Raw genomic sequence first — 12341 nt, 5'->3', positions numbered from 1 at the left:
ATCTCCATGAACTCACTGATTTTAGTGGGAATTTTGACTGGAATATTAAATGGTGACATAATTTTTTCCCAATTTGAGAATATTTTCCAAAGATATATTAGTTATTATTTTTACGTTATTTTTATTTTAAGTTATCTCAATTCTTCTACTTAAAAATATAAGTAGATTTCTTAAATGTAATAATATAATCCATCAGGAATAATTATTGAGATATAAAGGGATAGTTAATGAAGTGAAAATATTTGTCCTCGAGCTTTCAGTCTCATTACACCCGAGAATTCTGTTCCTCTTTCTGCTACAGCTGCAGGTCCAGTCATGTTGTTCTTTCTTTAATTGCTGGATTTCTACAGCTGACCTACTTTCTCTGTTTTTAGTCTGAGTCCTGAAGCTATAGCAGGACCAGCTTGTAACATGAATCATTTGAAGATACACCAAACATGGTGTTGAGCATCACTGAAAACACTGATCCAGATACCTCCTAGCTTCCATTTGTAGTAGGGGTGTGAGAAAAGAGGGCAAGGCCTGACAGCAAATGAAAGTAGGGAAAGCATTAGAAAGACTTTAAAGGAGTTGTTTACCGGTTAAAAAAAGGTAGTATGTGCCTAGCACCATATAGCAGTGAGTGATACTGCTTGGGACAGAGCATAGACAGATTAATTATACTCCCACAGGCTACTTCATGAAGTCCCAATTGCACATTAAAGTGTATTCGCCCTAACAATAGTAGTAGTGGGAAAATGCAGGGGAAACATCATGTTTTCTATAGGGACAATGTTTTCTATTAATTACTGGTTTGGGCAGGCACAAGTCCTGATCCTAGAGAATAGTGTGGTGGATTAAAAATTTTAGATGTGTAGAATGGAATTTCTTGCTTGTGTATAGGAAGTATAATGCTCACTGGAAGTAATTTTAAGTGCCTATGCAAATATGTGCACCATACTATATTGTCATATTTTCAGTTCATAGATGTTAAGCACCAATGAAATTACTATGTTATGAACAGACATCTTGAATTTCCATGTATCAAACCTTAAAATCTTCTCATACTAATTTTTTCACCAACTTGAGCTACTGTATCTTTAAAGACATTAAGCCTGAAATTAGTTACTTTAAACGAGGCAAAATTCATTATATCCATAGGAAAATTTCAATGGTTAATTGCTAACTGATCAAAATATAGGTCACATTTCTAGTCTGAAGTTATCAAACTTCATCCACTACTTTTTATTATATCTATTGCTAAAGTCATAGATCTCCTCCTTATCTGGGTATTTTACAAAAAGACACAGTTAGCAGATCAGGATCAAATCAGTAGGTAAAGTTTACACCAACGTGGAAGTTATGGGATTGACAATTATCCATAAACTTTCATGACAAAGTGATTGTTTTTTCATTACCACATTAAATTGCCACTTAAGCAATTTACTTTGCATATAAAATTTGTAATATTTTGTATTCAGCTTTTTGCTAATCATTCTCATAAAAAACCAACAGCTAATGTGTTTTCTAGCAAGATACTATTGAGATTTTAGATAGGCCTTATATGTGATATAAACATCCCAAATTTTCAAATTTGCTTCAGCAAAGTTCGAGAAATTTGTTGGAGGCAAGGAAGTGGTATTTTCTATTCGAATTTACAACCTTTCACCAAAGTCGGTTCCCTTTTTGTTCAAAGTCTTTTACTTTCCACACACATAGAGCATCACATTTTCTTCAGAAGCTCACCAATTTGTAGTTGACTTATAAATTTGCTAATCAGCTTATAACCTGGGGTGCCAAAGATCAGTGAATGCAGTAGGGAGCTCACACAAGGATCCCTTTCAATTACAGCAATAGGGTTTCATCTCAGGTGCATCTGCTGATTAGATCTACAGCAGTATGGCCAAGGCAGACAGATGGACCCTGAAGGTGTAAGTCAGACATCTTCTTGTGGCTGGAGCTAGAAATATCTACCATCTCCAGTTGTTGACTACTGCCACTAAAAGAAACATTTCTAGAGCTTTCATGTCATAGCAGAATACATAAGGTCTTTGTCCATTTCAGTGCACTAAAGAAGTGACCTAAACTAATGAGTCTGACTTTGCACTGGAATAGACTGTGAGAGGGTCTCAGCTGTGGTAACTGATATGGTGATAACAAACAGCTGGGGACAGTAACCTCAAATATACCCGACTTTGTCAGCAAAATTCTTCTGGTATTTTTTCAGGCTGCTTAGTGCTCTATAGATTATAATCAACATTTTTAAATCAGTATGGAAAGCAGTAAGCAACCAATTTAGGCCAGAAATCATAAAGCCAGCTCCATCTTTGATATACTAGAACAGTTGTCTTAAACAGAATGCAATAGTCCTAATCTGAAAGAGAGAAGGTATTTTAACACTGCCAGTTTACTTATTAACATAGGAGTTCATTACAAAACTTTTAAATTGTAACAGAAATTCCCAAGTAATATTTACAGTAAGTTAAAAGATATTTCATAGACTACACACAATATTCTATACTTGTATGAAATACACATGTGAATATACATGTGTGTATATGTGCACACACTTTTATGAGGAAGTATTGTTTTTTTAAAACTGTTCTGACTATAGTAGGATTTATTTGTACGGGATAAATTCAGTTTTGCAGTAACATTGCATAGATCCATGCAGTTGATAAATCCTTGGGCCCTCCAGGAAAATATGAAATAGGGTGAAAGGCCAAGGAGCCTAAATAAGTATAACAATGTGTGCAATAACACATGAATTCATATAAGCAGATGAAGCCTTTTGCTTATATGTTAGTGATAAATGTGAAATATATAGAATGGTAGTGTAGCATTTCTGCATGGATTTGTCGTTGATTATTCTGCATGCATTGTTTCTGTGTATGCATGCATTATTTCAGATTCTTTCATTTTGTCTTACCCTCATCCCTTCAAATCGCGACAAGGCTCTTAGAGGTCTCAAAGCTCTTAGTGTCCTAAGGGATTTAATCGCACCAAGTTCTGAGTAGCCCAAGGCATTAGCTGTTAAGCTAACCAAAGAGACCTACACAAAAACAGAAAGGCAATATTGCTCATTCATCTTGTATATCCTTTCAATACATATGGTGGGAATGATGTGTGCCCTGAACTTCTCAAGAAGATTCAAGGCTGGACCTCTTTCTCCAGGAATCCTTCTATAATGCAGAAAGATCTTTCAAATCAGACAAAGTGGAATAAAAGTGTATTCTAGGTACCTGTTGATGAAATCATGTTGGTAGAATGGTATAAAAATGCCTTCTAAATTCACATAAACCAGTCAACATTTGGTGGTATTTAAAGAAAAATGAAGTCACATGCAAAAAGAAAACTCCCAAAAGTTGTGTGAATTGGAATGGTCAATTTAGGTCAGGACTTCCCATGATATCTTCAGAATTTGATGAGAATGTAAAAGCTCTCAAAAACCACATCCAGACCTGGCCTTTGGTCAAATGTAACTTTCTAGTGTCCAGAAAATCTTATTCAACAGCCACAGCTACCAGTGCTGTTCAGATTTAACCAGACTAATCAAGACTGATAACCAACTGTTTGTTAGACAATGGTAGAAGCTTCATTGTTAGGCATATCCACACTTCATTATATTCCCTGTGACTCCTTTAACCACTTCATCAATCCTGGCTTGCATAACGCTGGTCTGGTCTGCAGGCAGATGAATAAATAAACTAGAATAGCTGTAAAATAAATAATACAATTATCTTTCATCAATAATCCTTAGAAATGTATTTATAGTACACCATTGGGAAGGAGTGGCCCTAGTAAAGAAAAAGAAACAAACCATCTTCTATTTCCCTCCATTTAATGCCCTTCCCTTCCATCCTTCCCGTTCTCTCTTAATTTTCATTTCTAAATTAATCTTTTTGTTTTGTTATCTCAATCTTCTGACAAAAGATTAAAAAGAAAAATGCTTCAGACATTAATTTTTTCCATTAAAAGAATAACACCAGAGAAAGATTGCCATGAAAAACTAATAAAGTTATTTATAAAGTTCACAGAAGTAGCTAAACCACAGATTATCGAATAAGAATTAAATATTTGTTGATAAAGACAACAAACATGTAATGACAGTGTAAAGTATTGTCCATGGGGTCTCTGTAAAGCTCTACTCATCACGGTAATTTCTACATCTGATGATTGAGCCAGTAAATGTTTTACAAGAGTACAGACTCAACCACAGATTACTAAGTGTGCATATAGTCATGTTTTATCACAGGACCTGCAATGCTGGTATGGATTTAAAAGTTACAATGTTTTCCAAGCTCTGTATAATAAAGACTTCATGGTATATCATATCATTGTAGTTTTAGGGAGATACATAGTGATTGCTAGAGAATTCTGCTGCTTTTTGGAATGAGCAAAAAAGTGACTCAACACACATTCTTACCTTGCATTCCATGGGACTTACATATGTGGAACTGAGAGATGCCCTATTAGCACAGACAGATGTAGTCAGGCTATTGGGGATGGAATGGAAATGAATGTCTGCTATATGGTTAAAGATCCGTAGACTTCCATTTATGCTACCCAGTACTATGCATACATTGTTGAGCATGTAGACTTGAAATTATAATGCACTTCTCACTAGGTCTCCTTTAGACAACGTGTATCTGCTCCTTGGTGGTGCAGCCTTTTGAAAATCATTTGAGAACCCATTCTAAGGGAGCTCATCTACAGTTCTCCAACTGTCTCTTTAAGGTCGCCCATACAGGAGATGCAGTGAAAAGTGCGAGAATACTGAATAGTACAATGGAACTGAGATTCCTAGCAGTATTTTCCTTTCATATTACACAGAGTAAGTGACAGAACACTTACAGCAGTTGATTAGAATCTCAGAACCTTTTAAAGAAATTGCTTTGAAATATTTAAATTCCATATGCAGTAAAAACTGAAGAGGATGAACAGCATGCTTTCCACACCGTGAAAAAAAATAGTAAAAAGCATCATTTCAATAAAGCACTACAACTTCATAAAACTAGAGAATATAAAAAAAAATCTCTAGAGTAATAAGTATATGTAAATATTTTTTCTTTTCTGAACTGAATTAAAAAACATACCACAACAATAGCTTTAAAATAGAGTTTCCATTGAATAAAACAGAAAGCTTATCCTGAAAACATGGTATTCTGATTTTTAGACCCTGTCATTCAGGACATGAAAAAGAATACATACATCAACAATCAGGAAGTCCAGCCAGCACCACGCATTAGTGAAATAGGTTTGAAAGCCATAAGCCACCCATTTTAAAAGCATTTCCAGAATGAAGATGTAAGTAAAAACTTTGTCAGCATATTCCAGCATGGTCTTGATAGTTTTACGTTGCTCTATGTATATATCTTCAAATGCCTGTGAAAAAGATTTTTGAAGATATAATTAAATGTCTTGCAGTGTGGTATATAGTAGCCAAGAAAGAATTTGAATTGGAAAGATATATGTGATTATAAGGCATATATCCTTCCCTCAAGCACAACTTTTGCTTTCACTTCATACTGTAGTCTTTTCATAAAGCTGGGTCCAAACACAATATTCAGCTTTCAGCTGAGCTGAACAGTGATCCACAAAACTTAATGTAATACCATTCTCCAAATCTCATTTTCATTCATTTCCATGGATAGCAATGGCTTATTGACATAAGGATTTCCCTTGTGGTAGCTACAACTTTTTATCAAAATTATATGAGGGATTAAATGACTCTATGATACAGAATTTTTGAGGAACTAATAATTGAAACCAAACTATACATACTAACCCACAAAGCAATCCTGAACAGAAATTAATAACTCTCTTTTCAAAAGAAAATGTCTACATTGACAGTGAATCACTGTGCATTGACCCAAGTGCAGCAAGTACACTGTATTTTGCTCCTGCTATGAGGAACTAATTACTTCAGTACTTAGTGCCCCTGATTTAACATCAGTCTAGTAAAATCCCTGACAGAATCACGTTGCCACCTTACATCATGACAATTCAAGTTGCTGTTGATAAGTTCTTAGCTCAGCTGTGGTTTATTTTAAATATGTGTAAGACAAAAAAAAAAAAAAGCTATTATCATCAATATGAAGACATGTGAATATCAGTCTGATATAACTAATTTCTTATTTCCATTAACACTATATTTTGAACTTGCCAAACAGTTTGTCTCATATCCTGTGAGCAAACTCTTACATATCCTACAATACATTCCAAATACTTGATATATGTCGACATTATAACATTTATGAATTGGATATTAAATTCTGATATTTTACCTGCAGCTATATAATTAACTGTAATTCTAAATGCTTGCTGCTTAAAATAGACACTATAGTTCCACATTGAATTTACCAGAGCACCGCTGCTGAGAAGAATCATGAAGACAATGAAGGTCTCAAACCAGTTGTGTTCAACAATCTTATAGCAGGTTTTCCTAAGATTCCACCAGATTTTCCCTTTCCCATCTTCTACACTGACTTGACAGCATTTGAATCTCCGAACACAGCCTAAGTGCAATAATAAATTTTGAAATGTCAGAATAAGGTAAATATTTATTAGGAATCACAATGAACAGAAGTAATTTGGCTTATTTCAGTACTACTGCGATAGGTTCTTGTAAATAAGTATCGCCTATTTGAGGATTTTCATTTCAATATTTGAAGTTAAAGCTTTGTAACTCTTATAACACCTTCCAAGGAGAGAGGGAGCACGAGAACAATACATCTATGGCAGTACCTCTGAAGGAGTTACTAATACAAACAGAAAATACAACTATAATCACAAAGCTTCTTGATTTTGAATTAAAATAGAATCCAGACCAAATCAACATAGTTAGGTCTAATCACCTTGCATATATTTTGCTTTGCCTACCTTCTGTAAAACAAGCCTCTGGTTCCAGAGCTTCTTCAGGTTCTGCTTCTGGCTGTTCCCCTTCTGGAGGTAGTCCGATATCAACTGTGCTGCCTTCTGATGAACTGGATGCATTTAACTTCTGTGAATGAAACCCCACATAATTATTTTTTTCAATTTTATTTATTTTGAGTAGAAGTTCATGTGTGAAATGCATACCAAAATATTTTGCATGTATTCCGTGCTCTGAGATTAAAATAATTTCTTATCTAGAATCTATAATGCCAAATTGCTCTACTACAGGTGAGGTCACAAGATTAGAAACTACATCGTGTGCATTTTCCCTATTGAAAATATTTTGATATTTTCATACAAGGAATTGCTGAAATTATTAGACTACTATTCTGAGCCACACATAAGAATTCTGAAATTAAATTTCAGTAAGTTAGGAATGGGTGCCTTCCACACTTTGTACTCTTTCATTATTCCAATCATGTGGCTGAAATTTAGATTACACTTCAGATAGCATGTGTTAATACAAATAATTTTCCAACATCATGACCAAACCAACAGCAAGCTGCACAGATGTATTTTCATGTCTCAAGTAAATGTTATTCTATCAAGTCTGTAAAATCTAAAAAGTTATAATATTAACTTTTCATTACCATTGACATGAAAACACATGTTATGAGTTGTATAGGATAGTTTAAGTCTCTCTATTTCCAAAAAAGCAGCACATTACTTTAAGAGCAGTAGCTGGTATTTTGCATTCTCACTTGCCAATGCATTTTCTGAATTTATTGTGCATTTTGAAACTACTTATTACTTTTTAACAGTACACATACATGTCCAATCACTCTAACAGCCCCAAAAAAATCTTCATTTTTGGAGGACTAAAGTGAAAACAAATGCTTTAAAAACAATACTGTCATAAAATAATACTGCACCAATGAATCATACTGATAATACAATCCAAATCTTCAAAATTATTCTTTCACACCATCACGTTATGTTGGCAGCAGACTAATATGAGTACTATAATAAGTAAAAGTAGTTTGATCATGGCATTCTATGACTTTTCTAATGTTATCACTATGTGGAGTATAACATCAGTAAAATGGCTGCATTGATAAGTAGCTAATTTTATAAAGGGAATGATGTAAGCCGATTAGAGTACAGTCTATAGGGAATTAATATTAGACAGAGAGATGGTCCATGGTAACATTAAAGATATATCTTTGCTGACACTTAAAACTGAAGTTAGAGGCATTATTCCTTTAAAACATGTTTGAGAAGCTCCAAATTCTATACAGTTTTTTGTAAAGGAAATGTAAACTATATTAGTATGTGAACACAGAAAGTACCATAAGACTTTAATGGAATTTTACATTGCAGACAATATTAAGTATGTTCTTCAAACAAGAAGATTAATTCCTTTCTCCCCCACTCTGCTTTTATCGAATCACACTGGCAATGTATCGTGTTGTGATTTTGACATAGGCTTAACTTTGATTTCTATGTACCATGGTACAGTATAGCCCTCATTTTAGACGAAGACCAAACAAATGGAAACATTTATTGTAGGGTACATTATGCATGTAATTTCAGTGATATCTGCACACCTATTTCCTTTATGTTTCTTTGAAAATCCCAGCTTACATATTCATGTCTCATGTTTGTGCAAGAGCTTTAGCGTCTATGAGGTTAGGTCCAATGTACAAAGACATGGATGCACACTTTTCTGCAGATTATTATTTACAAATTTCCCGTTGCAACATACCCGAATTATAGATAATGCATGGCAGTTTGGTCATTGTGGAATACTGCCTCTAAAATGGAGAAACTGGAGAGTATGGGATAAATACTGTAGTCCTCAAGTAAGGACCACAGCATTTAAACATCAGTGGAAGTCAATCACCAGTTTGAGGAAAGGCCAGCAATACCATAAACACAACATACATTCCAAAGAAATTTATATATGTGTTAAAAATTGAGGTTTATCAATACAAGACCATAAATAATTTTTAAACTGAGAAGTGACTTTCTGTTTATATTATGTAGTTTTCTTAAAATGTTGCTTGCATCATTCCGATCTGGACAGCATTTCTAGCAGAATGCTGTAGTAGTAGCAGAGCAAACAAAAATTATGAACTGGTTAAACTATAAGTTTGAAAGACCTACTGTCCATTCATTTACAGGAAAATGAAGAATTCAGTAATTCAGACGTTACACAGTTAGTTTAATCAGCACATGTTAATTTTAAGAAGGGGTAATGAACTATTATAACTGAAATTGCAAAAGACTAACAGTTAACTCAAGATGGAAGATTAGAGATATCCACTATGAGGAGAGATCAAAAAGATCAGGTAGAGAAGCTAGACAATGATACAGTAAACCAGTCAATTATCAGGAACATCAGAAAGCCATCTTTCTTTATGTGGGGCAGTATATATGGTGAGTTGTATCTTGCAAGTCTCTTCTCACTGAAAATCTGGTAATAATAATCACATCAGTTGAGCTAAACAGAAAAATCCTAAATCAAATCAACAGCAGCTGATACTTGAATCACAACAATTAAATGCCTTAACCCACTGAGAATTCAGTTACTCTTCTGCTGTTGATGTAACAGTATTTCTTGAGCATGCTGTTCTATTATACCTGAATTTAGCTCTAACCTGATCAGTATATGGTGAAGCATATTATAAAAATTATTCAATAAATTCAATCTGTAATAATTCAGTATCATTTGGGGAAGAAAAAATTAAAAATTTTCAACAGAAATAATTACTTCTTTTTTTGATTGCTTCTTTGTTATTTATAACATCGACTTTATTGTATGGCATTCTATACAATATTTATAAAATTTAGTACGCATTACAAACAGCTAGGAAGGTTTTATGATACAACATCTTAAGATTTTACCAAATCGATTAAGTTCAGTACGCTAGGAAAACTTTTCAGTAACAATCACATATTTCCACAGCAAACTTCTGCTCTGGTATAAAGCAACTGACCCAGGGATGTTGTACCGATTTCTATGTATTCAACACAAAATCACCTGGGAATGGACCATGTTATTGCTGATTATGTTTTGTCCATACCCTTTAATACATAGGAAGACTTTTTCTACCACTTACTGTGACTTGCCAGGGTTCACAAATATCGAATCCAGCTGGATAGGTAGACTACCTCTAATTGCAGACCCTGATATGTTAGGTATGTAGCATATGTCCCAGTTCTTTACCTTAATATAACTCAAAGTTACCTTTGTACCTGATAAATTCTTCTCTGCCCACCAGCATTACAAAAACTGGATTTAGGCAATGCTTTATACTTAACATGTATACAGCTTTAAAAAAAAATATGAACCTGTAGGAATAAGATAATCATCAAACCCAAATGTTATCTTTGATATAATAGGAAGCCCTTTTTAAGCCTTTTTTATACCATGGTTCTACGTTTCAAAAGTATTCAGTTACCCAGATTATAAGAGATTTATCAGGGTCAAATATTAGACACTCTTTGAGAGTTATGATCCTAGATTTTTTCTGAGTAGTATGCTAAGGAAATTATTCTCAGAGAAATCTGCTTTTCAAAACCTCAGAATGTACATACTCCATCTCCTTTTCACAGAAGACAATAAGGGGACAAAAGTACTTACATGGTTCTAAAGAAGCAATATGCTGATTATCATGGAGAGTTATATATCTTTTACTTCACATCTACAAACAGCATTGCCAGGCATGCTTTAGTCAGCAATACAGTTCAGTATGAGCTACAGATTTTAGTTTAGCTTTCAAGATAGAAACTGAAAGTGGAAAGCAGCTTGCCTATCAGAGCAGCATCGCAAAAAGCAGCAGCCAAGATTAGGTCAGGAAGTTTTTGACATAATTACTTTCTGAACCTCAACAACATCTCATAGATTCATACAATTCTGCTTCACTTACAGCCAGGCCACTTTGAGCTTCTAACATTTCTTTCTTTCTTTGTTTCCAAGATGATTATCTGAGAGTAGCTGAACAGCTCTTAGTTTAACATTTTTAACAAAGCCTGAGATTTCATGATTGGCCAAGATGCCACTAATAACTCTTGAGATCATAATTTAAGGGACTGAAGGAGCAAAGAGCAGAACAGACATAAGCAGGAAGATGGCGCCAAGAGAAACCACCATTTTGGTTTTGCTTTTAATTTCTGTTCCTCCCAAATACCTATGAAAATGTTAAATAATGGAAATTATATTGTTTTTATTTTCTCAGTGCTGTGTGGCTGTCAGTATGAAAATGAGATGTTCTGTGATATAAATGGCAATATTATATCCAAACTTATCCAGTCTTTTTCAGTACAACTACATCACCTATAAAATTGACCAAGTGGTAAATATCATTGTAGTTCCACTGGTATAATTAAGTGGAATCTGGATGTCAGTCTTTCTAGCCCTTATACACTTATACAGGCATAATAACTCTATCAATTCAAAAAAACAGATCGTTGTAAATCAGAGCAAAACAATTCTGTGATGATTATTGTTTGCAAATACTGCAAAAAAACAGGATCCTTAAATTATAGTCCACTCTGTACTTCATTACTATTCATAATTCCTTTGATCCACTTATTCATGAGCATTTGATAAATGAAAATGTTTGCGAGAATGTTGGATGAAAGCAAAAGCATCATAAGTAGCAGTGGAAAAAGCACTCCCACTGGAAGCTACTTAAAAAGGCTCTTTAATTCACACAAGCAATAGTGAAAGGATATTTCTGAAACAGAGTGAGGGACTACTGTCTGTAAAGATTAATTAAGCAAATCCAATTAACTCTAATATTAACAATTTAATATCGCCCACTATGAATCACAAAATGCCAATACAATGTAACGAATTCACAAACAATCGAAAACCTAAATTCTTCAGAGTATCCAAGGATTTTGAATAACGAATATTTTAAAATCAAAATATGACTTATCAGATAAATTATTCCTTACAAAATATAAGACAAAAAGCTATGCAATAAGTATATTTTAACTCCACTGATCTACCAAACTGAAAGCAGCATCATACAACTATGGTGTTGTAAATATTATGGTAATGTTTAACAGGTGAGATGTAAAACATACTGAAGCTGGGGACCTTCTGGTCCAAAATCAGTAGCTTATTTACTAGACTGCTAAACTTTATTTATTACTGGTAAGATGAGAATAAGTTTAAGTTTCTCAGGGCAGGGGAGGTAGTCAATTTGTGATGCATAAATTAAAGAGGTATGGTAAGACTGAATTGGACCAGATCTTGCTATCAGATTTCTCTTTGCACCTCTACACTTGTAAGTGTGGGTGTAAGTAAGAGCAGAACTGATCTCTGAATGTTTGACTAGCCAAATACCAGTTTTGTATGAGCTTTTTTTAACCAAATGATGGTCACATGCTTTGACTGTTGAAATTAAATGAATTTCATGCTTAATGTTGCTTCAAGGACTGCATATTAAGCTCCAAAATAATTAAATGCTTAT

At 34.0% G+C, this 12341-nt stretch overlaps 1 protein-coding gene across 8 annotated transcripts in view; it reads right to left on the bottom strand.

The window, feature by feature from the left end:
- LOC104252008 (sodium channel protein type 2 subunit alpha) overlaps window positions 1-12341 on the bottom strand; it is a 54976-nt gene that overhangs the window by 8891 nt on the left and 33744 nt on the right. For all 8 annotated transcript variants that reach the window (XM_059820774.1, XM_059820777.1, XM_059820779.1 and 5 more), the window contains exons 17-20: window positions 6862-6982; window positions 6343-6497; window positions 5191-5364; window positions 2909-3031 (exon numbers count right to left, since the gene is read on the bottom strand). In XM_059820774.1, coding sequence (XP_059676757.1) covers window positions 2909-3031; window positions 5191-5364; window positions 6343-6497; window positions 6862-6982 — 573 coding nt within the window. The remainder of the gene's footprint in view (window positions 1-2908; window positions 3032-5190; window positions 5365-6342; window positions 6498-6861; window positions 6983-12341) is intronic.

This window comes from Gavia stellata, chromosome 8 (genome assembly GCF_030936135.1).
Source record: "Gavia stellata isolate bGavSte3 chromosome 8, bGavSte3.hap2, whole genome shotgun sequence".
Taxonomy (NCBI): domain Eukaryota; kingdom Metazoa; phylum Chordata; class Aves; order Gaviiformes; family Gaviidae; genus Gavia; species Gavia stellata.
The sequence above is the reverse complement of the archived record's forward strand: the minus strand, read 5'-3'. Positions and strand labels throughout refer to the sequence as shown.